The sequence below is a fragment of the Bufo gargarizans genome, chromosome 9 (genome assembly GCF_014858855.1).
Source record: "Bufo gargarizans isolate SCDJY-AF-19 chromosome 9, ASM1485885v1, whole genome shotgun sequence".
Lineage (NCBI taxonomy): Eukaryota > Metazoa > Chordata > Amphibia > Anura > Bufonidae > Bufo > Bufo gargarizans.
The window spans coordinates 178499647-178520965 of record NC_058088.1 but is presented as its reverse complement, the minus strand read 5'-3'; the positions used below and the strand labels follow the sequence as shown (position 1 = coordinate 178520965).

The 21319-nt window shown below is 46.6% G+C and overlaps 1 protein-coding gene across 1 annotated transcript in view; it reads right to left on the bottom strand.

Annotated features, from left to right (window-relative positions):
- The window catches only part of AK1 (adenylate kinase 1), a 61410-nt gene extending 47292 nt beyond the window's left edge, over positions 1 to 14118 (bottom strand). The window contains exons 1-3 of the mRNA XM_044268353.1: positions 13947 to 14118; positions 13567 to 13722; positions 12145 to 12317 (exon numbers count right to left, since the gene is read on the bottom strand). Coding sequence (XP_044124288.1) covers positions 12145 to 12317; positions 13567 to 13722; positions 13947 to 14106 — 489 coding nt within the window. The 5' untranslated portion in view covers positions 14107 to 14118. The remainder of the gene's footprint in view (positions 1 to 12144; positions 12318 to 13566; positions 13723 to 13946) is intronic.
- Between the last annotated feature and the right edge of the window lie 7201 nt (positions 14119 to 21319).

Sequence of the window (21319 nt, the reverse complement as noted above, 5' to 3'; positions counted from 1 at the left end):
TGAGCTCTGCCTGCTCCCACCTTTATCTGTGAGCTCTGCCTGCTCGCACCTTTATCTGTGAGCTCTGCCTGCTCGCACCTTTATCTGTGAGCTCTGCCTGCTCGCACCTTTATCTGTGAGCTCTGCCTGCTCGCACCTTTATCTGTGAGCTCTGCCTGCTCGCACCTTTATCTGTGAGCTCTGCCTGCTCGCACCTTTATCTGTGAGCTCTGCCTGCTCGCACCTTTATCTATGAGCTCTGCCTGCTCGCACCTTTATCTGTGAGCTCTGCCTGCTCGCACCTTTATCTGTGAGCTCTGCCTGCTCGCACCTTTATCTGTGAGCTCTGCCTGCTCGCACCTTTATCTGTGAGCTCTGCCTGCTCGCACCTTTATCTGTGAGCTCTGCCTGCTCGCACCTTTATCTGTGAGCTCTGCCTGCTCGCACCTTTATCTGTGAGCTCTGCCTGCTCGCACCTTTATCTGTGAGCTCTGCCTGCTCGCACCTTTATCTGTGAGCTCTGCCCGCTCGCACCTTTATCTGTGAGCTCTGCCTGCTCGCACCTTTATCTGTGAGCTCTGCCTGCTCGCACCTTTATCTGTGAGCTCTGCCTGCTCGCACCTTTATCTGTGAGCTCTGCCTGCTCGCACCTTTATCTGTGAGCTCTGCCCGCTCGCACCTTTATCTGTGAGCTCTGCCTGCTCGCACCTTTATCTGTGAGCTCTGCCTGCTCGGTCCTTTATCTGTGAGCTCTGCCTGCTCGGTCCTTTATCTGTGAGCTCTGCCTGCTCGGTCCTTTATCTGTGAGCTCTGCCTGCTCGCACCTTTATCTGTGAGCTCTGCCTGCTCGCACCTTTATCTGTGAGCTCTGCCTGCTCGCACCTTTATCTGTGAGCTCTGCCTGCTTGCACCTTTATCTGTGAGCTCTGCCTGCTCGGACCTTTATCTGTGAGCTCTGCCTGCTCGCACCTTTATCTGTGAGCTCTGCCTGCTCGCACCTTTATCTGTGAGCTCTGCCTGCTCGGACCTTTATCTGTGAGCTCTGCCTGCTCGCACCTTTATCTGTGAGCTCTGCCTGCTCGCACCTTTATCTGTGAGCTCTGCCTGCTCAGACCTTTATCTGTGAGCTCTGCCTGCTCAGACCTTTATCTGTGAGCTCTGCCTGCTCGCACCTTTATCTGTGAGCTCTGCCTGCTCGCACCTTTATCTGTGAGCTCTGCCTGCTCGCACCTTTATCTGTGAGCTCTGCCTGCTCGCACCTTTATCTGTGAGCTCTGCCTGCTCGCACCTTTATCTGTGAGCTCTGCCTGCTCGCACCTTTATCTGTGAGCTCTGCCTGCTCGCACCTTTATCTGTGAGCTCTGCCTGCTCGCACCTTTATCTGTGAGCTCTGCCTGCTCGCACCTTTATCTGTGAGCTCTGCCCGCTCGCACCTTTATCTGTGAGCTCTGCCCGCTCGCACCTTTATCTGTGAGCTCTGCCCGCTCGCACCTTTATCTGTGAGCTCTGCCCGCTCGCACCTTTATCTGTGAGCTCTGCCCGCTCGCACCTTTATCTGTGAGCTCTGCCTGCTCGCACCTTTATCTGTGAGCTCTGCCTGCTCGCACCTTTATCTGTGAGCTCTGCCCGCTCGCACCTTTATCTGTGAGCTCTGCCCGCTCGCACCTTTATCTGTGAGCTCTGCCCGCTCGCACCTTTATCTGTGAGCTCTGCCTGCTCGCACCTTTATCTGTGAGCTCTGCCTGCTCGCACCTTTATCTGTGAGCTCTGCCTGCTCGCACCTTTATCTGTGAGCTCTGCCCGCTCGCACCTTTATCTGTGAGCTCTGCCCGCTCGCACCTTTATCTGTGAGCTCTGCCCGCTCGCACCTTTATCTGTGAGCTCTGCCTGCTCGCACCTTTATCTATGAGCTCTGCCTGCTCGCACCTTTATCTATGAGCTATATCCCCAAAAACAAAATTTGGCAAAAGATGACTTTACCTACAGCATTTACAAAGTTGCAGTCTGAAAAATCCCTCAATTCCCGTCCAGCCACATTAATATATAATCCATGTATGTATTATTTAACACAATTAGCGCTGGATAAATTAATGGCCCAGACCACGAGCAGCTGACAGCGACCGAGTGAAATTGGATCATATTTATTAGATCTGACACTTTGAAAGCTCTTAAATGGCCCTTGACGTAAGCCGGTTTCATTGCCAGCGCCGACCATCTGCATGGTGCAGACCTCTCTGCCACACAGCTCCCTAATCGCCGCTTTTCCACCTTCACCCACGTCTAATCCAATCCACGTTTTCTATGGAGGATTGTGCAGAGGCGATTCTGTCAGACATGTCAGTCACACCAATCAGGGGGGAAATCTGTGGCGTTGGGACCAAACATGCTATGTTTAGGAAGCCCTCCAACCCCCCCCCCCCTCCCCCCCATGCCTAGGTCTTATTACCGTTACACAATGTGGCATGCTTTCCTCATGATTTTTATTTTTTCTAAATATTTTAAATAAAAATGATGAAATGAAGTATACATCAATTGTATGCATTGTGACTTTTAGTAGAAACATGCAGAGATCGATTGGAATAGATTCGGTAACATATGGATACACAGCATTTAATTAACAGAACATTCAAAATGATATAGAAAGAAAACAAAATCACAATTCAAAATCAAAACAATCAAAAACTTTCTTTCCTCCCGGGTCAAACCTGGGGGTCGATTCTAACCCCTTTAAATGGTTATACCCATCACTAGGATTGCTACAGATCGGCCTGAAAAAAATGAGCTCTCAAACAGCTCGATAGATGTAACTCTTCAAAAGTTATGGGGGTCAGAGTATGGAAAAAACATTTTTCCCAAAGTTTATATTTTTTTCAGTATTCAAACACAAGAAAAATGACATAAAGGTTCTAATCGTACAGGTTAGTTTAAAAAAAAAAAAAAAAAAATATATAAAACTGGTGGAATTGCATTTTTTTTCCAGTTCCATCCCATTTGGCGTCATTAGAAAGAACAACTTGTTGCGCAAAAGCCCTGATATGGCTGTGTGAATGAAAAAATTGAAAAAGTTATGGCTCGGGGAAGACACGGAGTTAAAAATTGAAAAAAATCGCAGGGTCCTGAAGGGGTTAAACAAAATTAAAATTGAATAAAAAATCTAAAAAAAAATAATTTTGCCCAAAAACTTTGTAGCCCAATTAAAAAGTATAATACGTCAAGTCCGTAATGACCTGAACTATAAAATGATTGTTATTTAAAGGGGTTATCCAACCCATAAAATGCCCCCCCTCCCCCCATATGACCGGGCCCCTCACAGAGATTGTACTTACCTCGTTATCCAGCACCCGTGTTGCTTCTGACACCCGCACGACCGCCGCTGCATCTCCAATAACAGGCTGCGATGGGGATGAGCCTCCCTAGCGTCACCCGCGAGGCAGATGCAGCGGTGGCCTTGCGGGCGTCAGAGGAACGAGGTAAGAACAATCTGTGTGAGGGGCCCGGGCATATGGGGGGGCATTTTAGGGGTTGGATAACTTTTACACTTGTGGTGTTAATTCCGGTACTGAAATTCGACAGAGGAATTAAACGGATCTGTTGTGATTTTGCACATCAAGACGCATCCGTTCCGTTAGGATGCGGTTGTGTGAAATCAAAAGGGGAAAAAACGGATCCGTCATATATTGAATGTTAATGGGTGATGGATCCGTTTTTTTAGGAGCGCCTAAAAAAAAAAAAAAAAGCATCTGTCACCATTGACTTAGGGCTCATGCACACAAACGTATTTTCTTTCCATGTCCATTTTCCGTTTTTTTTTATTTTTTTGCAGACCGTATGCAGAACCATTCATTTCAATGGGTCCGTAAAAAAAAATTGAAGTTACTCTGTGTGCATTCCGGTTCCGTATGTCCTTTCCGCAAAAGAATTGAACATGCCCTATTATTGTCTGCATTACGGACAGGGATAGGACTAATCTATTAGGGGCCAGCTGTTTCGTTCCGCCAAATACGGAATGCACACGGACGTCATCCGTATTTTTTGCGGACCGCAAATTACATACGGTCGTGTGCATGTGCCCTTTAAATACCACATACACATGCGGAGTAACTGAAATGAATGGTTCCGCATATGGTCCGGAACGGACACGGAAAGGAAATACGTTTGTGTGCATGAGCCCTAACGTCACCGCTGAGGCCAGTCATTGCAGCAGTGCCAGGTCGGACGTAAACAGGCCGGCGACTGTAAGATTGCCGAATGGTGCCAGGGTGTTAGTCCGAAGCGATGGGAACCAGGTGAGTGCAATTTTTCTCATTACGCAGGGGCTAGGTAAAAACGGCAAATAATCCTGGAAAATGGTTTCCTCGCTTTTCTTTGACGCCGTGACAGTTTTTCTAGGAATTGAACAATGCATTTCAGTGACAGTGCAGCAGGGAGGCGTAAAAGCCGCTCGCTCTCTTTTATGACATTATGAATAATTGCTACGCCATTAAGGCAAGCTCCGATTAATTAAATAGGAAAGTATACCACCGGCAGCATGTAATGAAAAAATGGCGCGGGCCTCCTGTTCATAAACACAATTATAATTCAAAGGGGCGCTAAATATTGAGTCTTAGCGTGCTCATTAGTGTGCACAGCTGTATATCGTCAACCGCAGATACAGGGGACAGCGTCTGCTCCTGGAGGGTCCACATAGACTGTATCTTCATGGGTATAACACAGATGTATTCATAAATCTCACTTAAAGGAGTTGTCCATTCAGGGCCAGGTCATTTTCCGTTTTCGTTTTTTACTCCCAGCCTTCCCAGAGCCATAACTTTAATAGTTTTCCATTCACGTACCGTATGAGGGCCTCCTTTTTGGGGTACCATTTACGGTTGCGTTCAATGTAGTGAAAAGCGGGGAAAATGTGCAAAGGGGTGGAATTATAAAAACAGAAATACAGGGGGGGCGTAGCCTGCAAGCCGATGGCGCCGGCCGCATAACTTGCTAGCTCCGGTCCAGGCATCCGAAGCGGCCCACATAAGACGCATAAGAGAAGGCTTAGAGACCCCCTAAAGTGTTGCTAGTGACTCCCGAGATGGGTGAGTTTTTCGCAAGACCAGCGACTATTAGCCCCAACACCTCTGACTCTCCAGCCTCAGCTCACCCGCCTGCGGTCTCTCCCGCTTCATCTCCGGGGACCTTGATGGGCGCAGAACATCTTATGCCTTCGGGATCTCCCTCCATCCCACTGACTGAAGGCGCCATGCGCTCTATGATGGACTCGCTACGTTCCTCCCTCAAGGATGTCATCATGGGGCTCCTGAGAGAATTTAGGCGCGAACTGCAGAGCCTAGGTGACCGCACCTCACATGTGGAAGGAAAGATGGCAGAGTTTGCCATATCCCACAACGCCCTTATTGACGCCCATGAGGCACTTGAAGAGAGCTGTTAAGAGCAAGATATAGAAGAAGACCGCCATAGGCCAAATAATGTGAGAATGCGCAGGGTTCTGGAGTCGGTTGAATCCGAGGCCCTGGAGCCTCTCCTTAAAGGCCTTCTTAAAGAAGCTGTGCCTAATGTGACCGAAAGGGTTTTGCTTATGGACAGTATTCAACGCGTCCCAAAGGTCTGGACCCTTCATTACCACGTGATGTTGTGGTGCGAATCCACTTCTACCAAGTGAAGGAACAGTTCCTGAAAGCCCTGAGGCTAAATCCTACCCCCACATTTTTATTAAGACATCATTATTTATCCCGATTTGTCTGCAGCCACTCTGGCCAAGAGAAGGGAGTTTGCCCAAGTTACTAAAGTTCTCCGCGATCAACATATCCGTTACCGCTGGGGATTCCCCGTGAGACTCCTGTTCACGCATGAACGAAAACAGCAAGTCTGCAGCTCTCCTCACGAGGCAGCACAAAGGCTACATAGCTGGGGTCTGCTCCCTAATCCTCTTCCACCGAACAAGGAAGCCATTCCCAGACCTGATAAGATCGCCCCAGACTGGGAGAATGTCTGAGTTTAGTAATGTTCTCTAAGCCCCGTATGATGCCTGGTTGTCGGGTCATCTGATATACATCCCCCCACATAGTCTGCTCAGTCTTCTGAGGGTGATAACCCACCGAGCAGACATTTTGACATACCCGACCCTCTACATTACTACACCATGTTGGTCCCTGACCGGTGTGTATTTGTGCATCGTGATCATTTTTTGGACCCTGTCAGTTTTGTTTTGTTTTTTTTCTTTTCTATGTTTTACTTTCTATGCAGGTGTCTTTGGGCCTAAAAATTCAGAGTATTTCTCTGACTATAGTACTTTACTGTGTCGACACGCTACACATGCTTACAGTAGTATATAATATGTCTTATTCTTTCTCAATATGGGGTTAAAGGTTTATTCCAATAACGTGAGCGGTTTGAACTCGCCGTTCAGACGATCTCAACTTTGGTCTGACTTGCTGAGGTCTAGATGTGATGTAGCCCTGATACAGGAGTCCCATCTGCTAGAATCTGACCGCTGCTTCCGAAACATTTTCCATTCTCCATCTGTTAAAAAGCGTAAAGCTGGGACATTTATATGTGTTAGGTCCTCAGTAGCCTTCAATCTTCAGCAATGTCTCACGGATTCTGCGGGGCGCTATGTTATTTTGTTATGCTTAATTGAGGGAGCTCAATATACTATTGTCCTCTGTGTACGCACCCAATGTACGACAAAAAACTTCCTCCACAAACTCTTTAGGAAAATTCAGAAGGTAGCGAAAGGATCTGTGGTAGTGGGTGGAGAGTTTAATATCCCAGTAAATGCAGACTTAGACTGCCGCACAAGTAAAAAATCCCGCCGTGAAGATTTAAAGAACTCGCTTAAAGATACGTCACTCCACGATATAAGGAGATATCAACACAGAGGTGAACGAGATTATACGCATATCTCATCATCCCATTGTTCACAGTCCCGCATCAACTTTTTTTTTTAGTTTCTACAGAATTCTTACATAAGGTGGTCGGGTCGGACATTGGGTGTGCTACTTGGTCTGACCATGCGCATATTTCACTTGAAATCGATAATGGTCTTCCTAACCAGTTGCTGTCGAATTGGAGGATTAATCCATATTTGCTTAAGAGTGCAGAGAGAGTGGAGGAGTATAGTACCCGTCTACGAGAGTTCTTTAGCTTTAACGATACTCCGGAGGTGTCCACCTCGCACACAAAGCGTATATGAGGGGAATCCTGCTGCAATCAGCTGCGCGCATTGAGAAAAACTGAGAACTACCTGAAACCCCCAGAAAACTTGAAGAAGCGAATACCGTATATAAGTCCGACCCCTCCCCATCCCACTTAGCAGAACTTCAGCGGATACGACTGCATTTAAGGTCCGCCCCTTCTTCTATATAAACATGAAAGTGTACTAAGCCGACTGAAGATATCCTTTTATCATATGGGAGATAGAGCAGGAGCGCTACTTGCGCGCAGACTCAAGCGCAGGGCAGCAGAATCTAGAATAGAGAAACTTCATTACAATGGTTCAGAGATAGCAAAGACGTTCGCCTCCTATTATGCTGGCTTATATAATCTTCGAGATGATGCCACCCCCCCCCAACCCACTCAAGAGGGCATTAGAGCTTTCTTAGATCCATTTACGCTCCACATCTTGACTAGTGAACAAGTACTATCGTTAAATGCACCAGTAACCGAAGGTGAGATCCTTTTAGCACTCAAAGCCACAGGCCCAGATGGCTTTATCTCCAATTATTATAAAACCTTCCATACACAATTAGCCCCTCATTTGGCCGCTCTATATAACAGTTTTCTTTCCTCAGGCATAATTCCTTCAGATATGTTAATAGATACTGTTATCATACTCCCAAAACTAGGTAAGCCACTGGTTGAACCCACAAACTTCTGTCCTATATCACTTTTAAACACTGACTTAAAACTATATTCCAAAATGTTGGCCTCTCGCATTAATGTTTTTTTTACCCTCTTTAGTAGATCTTGACCAAGTTGGCTTTGTACCTGGAAGACAGTGTAGGGATGGTACTAGGCGCATGGTCAACCTTATTTAACTAGCGGACAGATCCAGGGTCCCCACAGTGTTTACTTCTTTAGATGCTGAAAAAGCATTTGACAGGGTGCATTGTGGGGGTTTCTGGATCAGGTCCTCCAAAAGTTTGGCTTTTGTGGTCCCATACTCTCGGCTATTAGGGGTTTATACACCAAACCTTCTACTAAAGTGCTGGCCTCTGGTTATCTCTCGGACTACTTTCAAATCACAAATGGAACTTAGCAGGGCTGCCCGCTGTCACCTCTAATCTTTGTGTAACACCCCAGAGTTGTGTTACTACACGCCTCTACCCTGCTACTATCTCCTAAGAGCTTTATACTGTCATCTGATGTGATTTTGCTTATGTCCTCCACAAATGTGCATATAAACTATGTTAAATATCATTGTTCATGTAATTTGCCTGGTTACCAGTAGGTGGCAGCAACACATTGGCAAGTACAAGCCCCAGTTTAGTGTATCTAGGCTGGAATGGATGATTCCAGCTTAGCCCCCACTCTGTGACCACATGGGTGGAGAAGGAAGTTAGTCAGTGTAGCCTCCCGCCTGCTAGGGGAAGGCTGTGTGTGAGGAGTTCCCCTGCATAGGGAAGACAGCAGAAGCCTAGTCTCGGCTGAGACTTGGCCATATACCCAGTCCGAGCACCTTCAGCTCAGCTGGATGAGGAAGAGCAGAAAACTACAGGCAACCTCCAAATTCCAGGAAGAAAGCATCCCCTGAGAGAAGTCCAGAGTCCTCAGCTAGTCTGTCCCCCACACAGCAGAGGTCACATTTAAAGCAGAAGTACTCATTCCTGCCAATCATTGCCAAAACCTGCTGGGACCAAGAGACCAAAGCTGTATACTGTTTGGATGAAAGTTATGTCAAGTAAAGCAACTTTTGAACTTCATCTAAAGGTCTGGACATCATTTCTTCTGCAAAATTCCTCTATTACTCCTACTATCACTACGCTCAAATTTATTACAAGTGAGCCAGGAGTCCAGCCGTACCCAGGTAGGAGACACCATTACACCACTCTGGCATTCCTAACCTGGGCCGTGCGTTATAACACCTTGGCAGGGCCCTGAGATAGTACCCTGCGCACGCTGCAATTGGCTTCACGACAAATACTGAACATTAACCATCCGTATCCTGGCCATTACATTTGCACTGGTCATGGAGCCCTTAGCGGTAACGATTAAGACCTGCCCACAGATTGCAGGACTCTCGGCAGGGGATTTCTCGCATCTCATTGGCCTCTATGCTGATGATGTAATCCTTGTCCTGACTAACCCAGAGAAATCTTTAGATGCAGCGATTCGCATTCTGAACTCGTATTCACACTGCTCATATTATAAGCTAAATTTTAATTTTAATTTTTAGCATTTTACATGTCAGAAGATGCCAGAGGCCGGATACAACAGAAACACTCATTCCAATGGGCTGATTCTTCTATTACTTGTTTAGGGGTAGAACTAGCTCATTCTGTAGCGGAAACCAAGTCTATAAACCTGAATAATTTAATGGCTGACTTAAAACGGGATTATGCTAAAATGTCTCAAGTACACTTATCTTGGATAGCTCGCGTTAATGCGGCTAAAATGTTATCCCTCCTTAAAATACTGTATTATTTTTGATGTCTTCCACTCCAAATATCTCAAGGATTGATTGCACGGCTTCAGTCTGATCTGTTAAGGTTTATATGGGACAGTCAATGCCCCAGAGTAGCAAAAACAGATCTGCACCTCCCAATAGAATTCGGGGGACTGGGAGTTCCTAATTATAAATATCACTTAGCCAACCTAGCAGAACAGGCGCTAGAATGGTGGTCACCAGCTGCCCCACAGAGATGGCTTTAAATTGAGGAGACATACGTCAGAGGCCAGTCTCTGGAGGCTGTTCTGGCAGCATATATCATAAAGCGCCTCCGGCACAGCATGCCGTTACTCACCATGCAGGCTACAATGTCTATTAGGGCTTATCTTATAGACTCTCATATTCCACGCAGCAATCTTCCTATCATTGCACTGGAATATCCTATTCCTACTAAAACTCTCGAAGCATGGGTAACCCAAGGCATTCACTCCATCGATTGCCTATATGACAAATCTGTTCTGGGAAAATTTTGAAATGTTACATACTAGGTTCCTACTCCCAAATAGATTGTTTTATCAATTTCTCCAGATCCGTCATCTTTTGAATTCCCTGCCACCATCGTCTTTATATCAGGAAACTGAACCTCTCATCGCCATTCTTGTTGGCGGTAAGGCTCTTGCCCTAAGTTATCTACCTTTTTACTCTAACATCATTTTATCTGACACGGATTGTAAGCAATCATTTATGCTGAAATGGGAACGGGAACAATGGCGGAAAGCCTCCTCTATCTGTCAATGGCGGAAAGCCTCCTCTATCTGTCAATGGCGGAAAGCCTCCTCTATCTGTCAATGGCGGAAAGCCTCCTCTATCTGTCAATGGCGGAAAGCCTCCTCTATCTGTCAATGGCGGAAAGCCTCCTCTATCTGTCAATGGCGGAAAGCCCTCTTTTGGTCCTTTTTAAATGCTCCAAATGTGTGAATCCTATAGAGCAGGCAAGGAAGGTCCAGCTACGTTGGTACCTGACCCCTAATAGATTGTCTCACTTAGTCCCCAACTACACCCCCTTATGTTGGAGGGAATGTGGTGAAATAGGTACCCCTCTTCATATGTGGTGGTCATGTTCCTCAGTCAGCAATTTTTGGTCTGACATTACTGACCTTATCAAAGATGTCATTACAGAAGATCTCACTCTCTCAGCAGAGCTAGCGGTTTTGGGCATAGGACTAATAGATGTGCCCGCAAAACATCGATGGTCGGTGGCCCACATTCTTCCACAGCGCGTAACGTTATCGCTCGTCGGTGGAAGCTGGCACAAAGCCCCTCAGTTGCTGAAGTCGTGCAATCGGTCAATTCACATATGCACTGTGAGATGGTTTCTGCTCCCACTCTGTCCACCAGGGTTAAGGTTCATAATCGGTGGATTCCTTGGCTTTCCAGCCATTACGCCACCGCTCTACCTCGCTATATCCTGTAAATGCTCCTTGTGTATCTTGTTACAACCATGATATATTTACGCATCTTTGCACTGTATTTTATGGCACAACCCTCTTGCTGTAGTTCTATTATACTGTACTGTAAGCATCTATCTCTGCTCAAGGTCTTAGCACGCCTGCTCTACTTGTTTGTACTGTTGCTGTTTCTCTTATTGCAATAAAAATCTTTTGAATACCATAAACAGAAATACAATTCCGTCACAGTTTTCTGGGTTTTGTTTTTACAGCGTTTCCTATACGGTAAAACTGATGACCCGTTACTTTCATCCTCCGGGTCAGTTCGATTACAACGATACCACATATGTATACTTTTTCTTGCATTTTAATACTGAAAACAAAACAAAACACTTTGGGAAAGATAAATTTTTGCTTTGCATCGCCATATCAAGACCCTCCTCCCTTAACTTTTTATTTTTATGTTTACGGAGCTGTGCGAGGGCTCATTTTTTGCGAGATGATCTGTCGTGTTTTTTATTAATACCATTTTGGAGTGTTTACACTTTTATCACTTTTTATTCCATTTTTTGGGGGGGAGTGGAAGTGACAAAAAAAAGGGCCAAATCGGTGATTTAGATTTTTTTATTTTTTACCTTTTCTGCCATTAGCTGGATGGGATTAATATTTTTATATTTTAACATTATGGGTGTTTCCGCACATGGCGAAACCCATTTTTTTTTAAATTGTTTATGTATTTTCATTTTGGGGAAAAGGGGGGGTGACTTAAAATTTTACTTTATTAAAAATATTTTTTAAAACTTTTTTTCCCTCAACTTTTTACTAGTTCTCCTAGGGAATTTGAACAGGCAATCAGATTGCTTCTCTCATAGACTCGTTATTGTCGATTTGCATACATTAGCCCCGGGTGTCTGCTGTATAAAAACAGCATGCAGCTTTGGCGCTTGCGAGCGGGCTCCATCTTTACATACCTGACCCCCTTGATGTATCATCTCCAAAAATCATATAGGGCACAGGTAATGATGCAATGCTGTTAGTGTAGGCACCCCATTGAATGAGGAGTTTTTTTTTCTTTTTTTTTTCCCTCAAAAATAAAGAGATGTGACATACCGGTGGCGCCAGCTCCCCTTTAGAGATAATCTGGGCAATCAGTTCCCACTTGCGATCGCTGCTGGCATGGTGGATTAGCTGGTTGCGTAAGATCTCTCCAACAGAAATGCAAATAAAACCAAAATGGGAGGCCATCTTTGTGCTCTGAGTGCCCTTTCCACTGCCCGGACCACCTAGAACATCAGAAATAGAAGTCTGGTCAAATGCGGCGTAGACGCTGTGGATTTTGTGTTGTGGATATGCGTGCAGGAAATACAGTCCCATTAAAGTGGATGAGATTTCCAAAATTGAATCCGCGTGCTGGAAATTTTTTAATCTACAGCCTGTCAATTTGTGTAATGGGTAAAATCTGCGACAAATGTGCTGTGTTTGTGCTATGAAGTCCCCTGTGGTGCATATTTTGCTGCTGCAGAATTCTAGTAGGTAGGCTTTCAATTTTCCACTGTAGATCAATCCTGTGAGGATGTAGCCCTCCCGTTTTTTAGCTGCGGACGTGGCCCTCCCGTTTTTTAGCTGTGGACGTGGCCCTCCCGTTTTTTAGCTGCGGACGTGGCCCTCCCGTTTTTTAGCTGCGGACGTGGCCCTCCCGTTTTTTTTAGCTGCGGACGTGGCCCTCCCGTTTTTTTAGCTGCGGACGTGGCCCTCCCGTTTTTTTTAGCTGCGGACGTGGCCCTCCCGTTTTTTAGCTGCGGACGTGGCCCTCCCGTTTTTTTAGCTGCGGACGTGGCCCTCCCGTTTTTTTAGCTGCGGACGTGGCCTCCCGTTTTTTAGCTGCGGACGTGGCCCTCCCGTTTTTTAGCTGCGGCCCGTGGCCCTCCCGTTTTTTAGCTGCGGACGTGGCCCTCCCGTTTTTTAGCTGCGGACGTGGCCCTCCCGTTTTTTAGCTGCGGACGTGGCCCTCCCGTTTTTTAGCTGCGGACGTGGCCCTCCCGTTTTTTAGCTGCGGACGTGGCCCTCCCGTTTTTTAGCTGCGGACGTGGCCCTCCCGTTTTTTAGCTGCGGACGTGGCCCTCCCGTTTTTTAGCTGCGGACGTGGCCCTTCCGTTTTTTAGCTGCGGACGTGGCCCTTCCGTTTTTTAGCTGCGGACGTGGCCCTTCCGTTTTTAGCTGCGGCCCGTGGCCCTCCTTAGCATTTGTCTCCTTAATCAAATGGCCACATCCTATTGCCCCACTAGCTAAAATGGTGTGGTGTATGCAGTCATGTGATACTTTTCAGCCAACCATCCATTCATTCATTACTTTCTGTATAGCGCTAGCTTTTGGCCCCCTAATGACAGTTTATTGAGTAGGGGGTCATTATTCAGAGCATTAGCATCATCTGGATTGCTTCTAAGCTGGAGGGTGAAATATAAAGAAATCTGTCACCTTGATGGATCCTCTACAAGCAGCATAAAATCCCTGCAGAGCAGCGCCAGTTCTCACCAATCACAAAGATGATTTTAGGCCGAGGTCTATTGGGGTCAAAGACGTCGTATTCTTGGATAAGCCCCGAAGATTCTGTCATATCAGAGTCGCTGTCAATTGAAAACTGGGACTGGATGGGAGTCAGACGCTCAGAGCGACGCGCCTGAGACCCCTCTGGAAGGAGAAGAGAAAATTCAGCAGGATAAAGCATGAGAAGACGGCTCGGTGGTGGTAACTGTGCCGCCCTATGTACCATGTGGTCGCAGACGGCTCGGTGGTGGTAACTGTGCCGCCCTATGCACCATGTGGTCGCAGACGGCAGTCTTATTTTTTATGTTACCCAATAGTAAGACATATGAAAACCCCCAAAATTACAATGTTGGGGGTCTTGCACTTACCTGACTTTTGGGTGCATTTCTTTCCCTGATTCCCTCTAATAGGAGGCAAATTCCCACTCAGAAAAGTGTCCCACTGCACGTTCTCGGGTCCCCCTAAATTCCGGACCCTTTGCAGACACAGTTCGAGGTAATTAATGGGGTCCTCCGGACGGTAGTACATGAGGCCTGTCAGCAGACTCTAGTAAAAAAAGGTCAAATACAGTCATTTTGGTTTAAATTTTTTTTATATCCATAGAGGTGGAATATACATCACTGCGTACCCGAGGAAGCTATAGAGGTAACACTTTTACATAAATCAGGGGTGCATGACCTGTGGCCCTTGATACCGTTCTGTGCGGCCCCCCAACCATCTGGTAAGAGACATGTATGTCTTGTGGCCGCTCACAGGTACCTTTCATGTATTCTCCCATTAGAAGGGAGTCCTAGAAGTGTAACTACACATTTATGATATATACTGTGTGTTCAATATGCCATGAAAATAGTATTTCAGTTGGTAAATAGCCCTTTAAGTTTTATTTTTGGCTGACAATGTGGCCCCCAACCAGAAGAGGTTGTGCACCTCTGACATAAATCTTACCTCCTTTAAAGCTGCAGTCCCGTAATGAAGACTAGGGGTCAGAATTTAGGTTAAAGCGAGAGCCCTATAAATGCTATATTAGTGTGACGGCTGAAAAAAAGACTCCTTAAAGGGAACCTGTCATATTAAATATGAGCGCATCAGGTGATAGAGCAAGAGGAGCTGAGCAGATTGATAGTCAGGTCCATAAATATTGGGACAACACCACCATTCTAACATTTTTGGCTCTATACACCACCACAATGGATTGGAAATTAAATGAACAAGATGTGCTTTACCTGCAGACCGTCAGCTTTAATTTGAGGGTATTTACATCCAAATCAGGTGAACGGTGCAGGAATTACAACAGTTTGCATATGTGCCTCCCACTTGTTAAGGGACCAAAAGTAATGGGACAATTGTCTTCTCAGCCGATCCCATGGCCGGTGTGTGTTATTCCCTCATTATCCCAATTACAATGAGCAGATAAAAGGTCCAGAGGTCATTTCCAGTCTGCTATTTGCATTTGGAATCTGTTGCTGTCAACTCTCAAGATGAGATCCAAAGAGCAGTCACTATCAGTGAAGCCATCATTAGGCTGAAAAAGCACAACAAACCCATCAGAGAGATGACAAAAACATTAGGCGCGGCCAAAACAACTGTTTTAGAACGTCCTTAAAAAGAAGGAACGCACCGGTGAGCTCAGCAACACCAGAAGACCACGGAAAACAACTGTGGTGGATGACCGAAGAATTCTTTCCCTGGTGAAGAAAACACCCTTCACAACAGTTGGCCAGATCAAGAACACTCTCCAGGAGGTAGGTGTATGTGTGCCAAAGTCAACAATCCAGAGAAGACTTCACCAGAGTGAATACAGAGGGTTCACCACAAGATGTAAACCATTGGTGAGCCTCAAAAACAGGAAGGCCAGATTAGAGTTTTCCAAATGACATCTAAAAAAAACATCCTATGGACAAATGAGACCAAGATCAACTTGTTCCAGGGTGATGGGAAGAGAAGAGTATGGAGAAGGAAAGGAACTGCTCATGGTCCTAAGCATACTACCTCATCAGTGAAGCATGGTAGTGGTAGTGTCATGGCGTGGGCATGTATGGCTGCCAATGGAACTGCTTCTCTTGTAATTATTGATGATGTGACTGCTGACAAAAGCAGCAGGATGGATTCTGAAGTGTTTCGGGCAATATTATCTGCTCATATTCAGCCAACTGCTTCAGAACTCATTGGACGACGCTTCACAGTGCAGATGGACAATGACCCAAAGCATACTGCAAAAGCAACCAAAGAGTTTAAGGGAAAGAAGTGGAATGTTATGCAATGGCCGAGTCAATCCCCGGACCTGAATCCGATTGAGCTGCATTTCACTTGCTGAAGACAAAACTGAAGGGAAAATGCCCCAAGAACAAGCAGGAACTGAAGACAGTTGCAGTAGAGGCCTGGCAGAGCATCACCAGGGATGAAACCCAGCGTCTGGTGATGTCTATGCGTTCCAGACTTCAGGCTGTAATTGACTGCAAAGGATTTGCAACCAAGTATTAAAAAAGTGGGAGGCACATATGCAAACTGTTGTAATTCCTACACCGTTCACCTGATTTGGATGTAAATACCCTAAAATTAAAGCTGACAGTCTGCAGGTAAAGCACATCTAGTTTGTTTCATTTTAAATCCATTGTGGTGGTGTATAGAGCCAAAAATGTTAGAATTGTGTCCATGTCCCAATATTTATGGACCTGACTTTATATAGTTGTGTGGGAAAGAGTTCAGAAGAACTTGTGATTCATTCATGTAAATCCCTGCTCTTTCTGTGCTTAGGAGTCCAGTGGACGGTCCTATCAGTGATTGACAGTCTTCCTGGACTCCTAAGCATAAAAAGAGCAGAGATTTAACTGAATATAATACAAGTTACACTGAATCTTTCTCCACATACCGTAACTATATATCAATCTGCTCAGCTCCTCCTGCTCTACAACATGCTGCCCGCAGTAGGACTACATGTACAACATGACAGATTTCCTTTAGGCTTCTGTCCTACACAGATTTTTGCTACTTTTGCATTTTTGGTGCGTTTTTCTTTTTTTGCGGTAAAAAATGCCAGCTCCAGATGTTAGGTCTATGGGAAATATGAAGTGCAAGACATACAAGAATTTATTTGCTCCCGGTGCTTTTTGTCTTTCTGGTTCCTTTTTAAAAAATGCCGCATGTTGGAGCTCTTGCACTTTTTTCAGACTTCTTTATGACACCATATAGCAGCCCATGTCCTCAGCTCTGTACCCAAAATCCCGGTGACAGGTTCCCTTTAAAAAAAATAAAATGTACTCAGCGGCATTTAAAAAAAGTCACAAAAAGGGGTCTTGCAACTCATTTTACGCCAAAAAGTGGTATAAAAATGTTTGTAAATGAGCGCCACGGTGTGAAAAAAAAAAAAATTCCAGCAAGAAACGCAAGTGCTTTCCGCATCCGTTGCTCTGTTCTGTGGCCCCGCAAGAAAAATTGAACATGTCCTATTCTTGTCCGTTTTGCGGACAAGAATAGGCATTTCTACAATGGGCCGCCCGTTCTGTTCCACAAATTGCGGAAGGCACACGGGCGGCTTTAATTTTTTGCAGATCCGCGGTTTGTGGACCGCAAAAAAATGGAACGGTCATGTGCATGAGGCCTTAAAAAAAAACGCAAGATAAAATTTGTGTGTAGGGGCCTGTTCACACGGCAGATTTTGACACAGCTGTTGTTCACATTAGATACCGCGGACCCAATTGTGGCTTAGCTCCATTGAATGGCGCTAAGCCGTGAGCGGACAGCGGCATTAAGAAGCACAGCACTACCTCCCATTGAAAACAACGGGAGGCAGACACCACGCAGTAGCCAGCGGGATTTTGGAGCAATGTCCGTGCTGTCCTCTGCTATCTCTGGAACTCCCATAGAAATTAATGGAGCGGCCGCCCACATGTGTGACTGGCCAACCCATTCTTTTCAGGGGAACTGCAGGGGGTACGGGTCCCCCGTTCTTGTACCGTTGGGAGTCCCACCGATCTGATAGGGGAGAACTTTAAACAACCAGAACACCCTTTTAAAGTTATCACCAAAGCCCATAGGGCATTGGGAGCTGCGCTTTTCAGGGGGCATTTGCAAGAGTCTTCCTCCTTTTTGGAAGTTTTCCTGGTGATCTCTTGGAACCGTAGCGCATGAAAGAGGACGCCGGGCGGCGCTGCAGCCAGGCGCTTCTAGTCAGACTTTGCAGAGTTGAGGCGCCTTCTGCTGAAATTGCAATATTCTGCAAAAAAGACGCCCAGTTTCCCACATTATTGCTGCAGGTAGGGGCGACTAAGCGTCCCTGTGCTGAGCCTGGTTGCTGCCTACCCTGAGCCAGTATTCCCCAGTGATAGTTCCTTGGAAGCCTGAGATTCCTTGGGACCCGGTCAGGGGTTCCCCAAAAATATCCACGGTATGAGCCGGCACTGGGATATAAGAGGGGCAGGCAACAACATAAGATGACAGGGATCAGCAACCTTCGTCACTCCAGGTGTGGTGAAACTACGACTCCCAGCATGCATACTTGCTTGGAGAACTCCCATAGAAGTGAATGGAGCATGCTGGGAGTTGTAGTTTCACAATAGCTGGAGTGCCAGAGGTTGCTGAGAATATTTACATGCTTTTATGCAATGATTTCCCTGCAAGTGGAAGCATTTGATTACGGGTTCCCAAACAGGGTTGCAACTCACTTCCTTAGTAAATGCAACTTTTGGGGGCGACAGATTGATTCATATGCAGTGCAGTTATATTGTGCAATGAAAGAAAAAAGCGTAAAATGACCAGATATAGCATGTGGATGAATGATCACACACATCCATTATACATACACATATGCACCCTATACTATAGGCTCTGAAGGGCCAGATATAAAGACATCCGGGCTGCAATATAACCAACTGCTGTGATAATCTGCTGCCTCCTACACCATTGCAGAGAGATCCTTGCGGCACATGATAGCAGCACACTACATAAACAGGAGATCACACTGCAGCCGCACATGTAATATACAATGAGGGAGAGAATCCTGGGATGTAATACAATAGAATGCTATGTGATACAAAGTATAAAGTAATGTATACAGAATGTAAGGCACAGAGGGAGGATACCTCGAAGAGCCTGGGGATGTGCCTGTCTTGCAGGTAGTCCTTGGCCTCGGATGTGCTCATGGTGCAGCAGCTGCCACCTCTCCCTCGGTCCCCAGCCTGCAGCCACCTCTCTCCCCGCTCAGTGTGGTCCCCTCCGCCGCCGCCGCCTCCTCCTCTCTGAGCTCCGCTCTCTGTCACCTCCTCCTGAGCTGCCTGTAAGTGCCAAGCTGCACACCCCACTCTTCTAACACCCACTGGCAGCACCCCAGACACCCAGGGGCATCCTGGACCCTACTAACCCCAAACAGCCCCCTCCAATCCCAGCAAGACCAATTACACACTGCAGGAGAGATACTGGCTCCATTACATGCGTGCAGCACCAGAGGGGTACCAGCAGCCACGTAGCAAATAGAGGCAGTTATCTATCGATCTATTCATCTCGTATCTATCTCTCTCTCGTATCTATCTCTCTATCGCGTATGTATCTCTCTCGTATCTCTCTCGTATCTCTCTCGTATCTCTCTCGTATCTCTCTCGTATCTCTCTCGTATCTCTCTCGTATCTCTCTCGTATCTATCTATCTCGTATCTATCTATCTCGTATCTATCTATCTCGTATCTCTCTATCTCGTATCTCTCTATCTCGTATCTCTCTATCTCGTATCTCTCTATCTCGTATCTCTCTATCTCGTATCTCTCTATCTCGTATCTCTCTATCTATCTCTCTATCTATCTCTCTCGTATCTATCAATCAATCAAAAAAGCTTTTATTGGCAGGTCTAAATTATACATTAGTATTGCCAAAGCATGTGGGAAATAGAGGGTTGAGAATTGGGGACACACCCGGGGTCAGTGTATAGGAGTCTGTGGCGTCGTATCATGATGGGGGGGGGGGGGGGGGTGCAGACAAACCCCGGGTGAGGGTATCATCGGAATCCATGGCATATCAGGCTCCTCTCGGTCTGTGGCAGGCACTGATATATTGTGCTGCTATGTCCACAGTGTTCTCTTCCTCTCCCAGCAGGATGAGCAGTTTCTCTTCCTCCTCCATGGAGTTGAAGTCTGGGAGGAGATCACACAGTCTCCTAAAGTGGATGTGTCTCACTGCTGAGTATTTGGGACAGTATATCGGGAAGTGGGCCTCATCCTCCACCGCCTCCAGGTGGCACTGCTGGCACAGTCTGCTTTCTCTAGGCATGTAGCTCTGTCGATGCCGTCCGAATTAGATGGCTAGGCTGTGGGCGCTCAGTCTGTAGCGGCTCAGGATTTTCCGGTCTCTGGGGTTCCCTAGTTTCTCCAGATATGGGGCCAGTTTGTAGTCTCTCTGCAGGCTCCGGTACACCGTCAGCTTCTGGGATGCTCTCACCTCCTTCCTCCATTCACTGACGTATTCCTCTTGTTTACTGTGTTCCTGATCCCGGCTTCTGTGAGGTGGTGTGGGGTGATTATCTGGTCGGGCTGGGTTTCAGTAAGTTGATTTTGGGGCTTTTCCTTGCATGGTATACCTTGGTGTAGCAAGGCTTTATGGTGATGGAAGCCTTCACTACTACCATGTAGATGGCGCCAGAATGATAGCGCCCTCTTCTGCATTGTAAGGTGTAGAGGGAATCTGCCCAGCTCCCCTCGACAGGCACTGTGAGGGTCCATTCACACGTCCGTATGTGTTTGCAGATCCGCACATTGCCGATCTGCAAAACACGGACACCGTCACTCTCATAGAAAATGCCTTTTGCAGACAAGAATAGGACATGTTCTATTTTTTGTGGAACGGAAGTGCGGATCGGCAAATGCGGACAGCACATTCTGGCCCCATTGAAAATAAATGGGTCCACAAATTGCGGAACGGATGCGGACCCATTTTGCGCAAGTCTCGCGCATGTGCAGTGCGCTCCTTGTCACTGCGCGATCCCGGCTCTCGCACTCACCCAGCCGCTTTGCGCAGAGAGGAAAGCGGCCGGCTGAGTGCGGGAGACGGAGACCGGATCGTGCAGTGACAAGGAGCGCACCGCGCATGCGCGAGACTTGCCAATCACAATGAAGGGAGGACGGGTAAGGGGCAGGCTTAGCTTGACTTGAAGCAAGGAGGCCGCTGCCCCCTTGACTTCAAGCTGACTCTAAGGGTAGCGAAAACAGCGTTTTTATAAAGTATACAACAACCAGTGGAGGAATGAAAAACATGATTAGGAACACACTGGGGGCTCCTGTAAGGTAATGATGTTGGTTTAAAATGTGTTTTGGAGGTGACCGGTTCCCTTTGTGTTACAGATCTTTAATATAAACTTCTGGATGCTGGTTGTCATTGTGTCTGTGCTCTTCCCTGACCCCCCTTCTTGATTCTGTATCTGCGTCTTTAGATCTGTTATCTCTTGTTGTAGGGCATGCAGTTTACATTGCATTTCTCCCAGAACTGCTGTAAATTCACATTTCAGTTTGTTTATTTCATTAAGTGCTTTGTAATTTGCATCTGCAATGGCCAGCATACGGGTGGTTAAAGTTCTGTATTCATCGTGACACCAATTGCAGCGTGCTACCCCAGGGCCCTTCCAAGGTGTAATAATGCACGTCCCAGATTAGGAATGACAGAGTGGTGTAATAACCGATAATGTCTCTATAGGGTGGTGATAATAGTGTCACGGTGTCTCCTACCTGGGTACGGCCGGACTCCTGGCTCCTGGCTCACTTGCA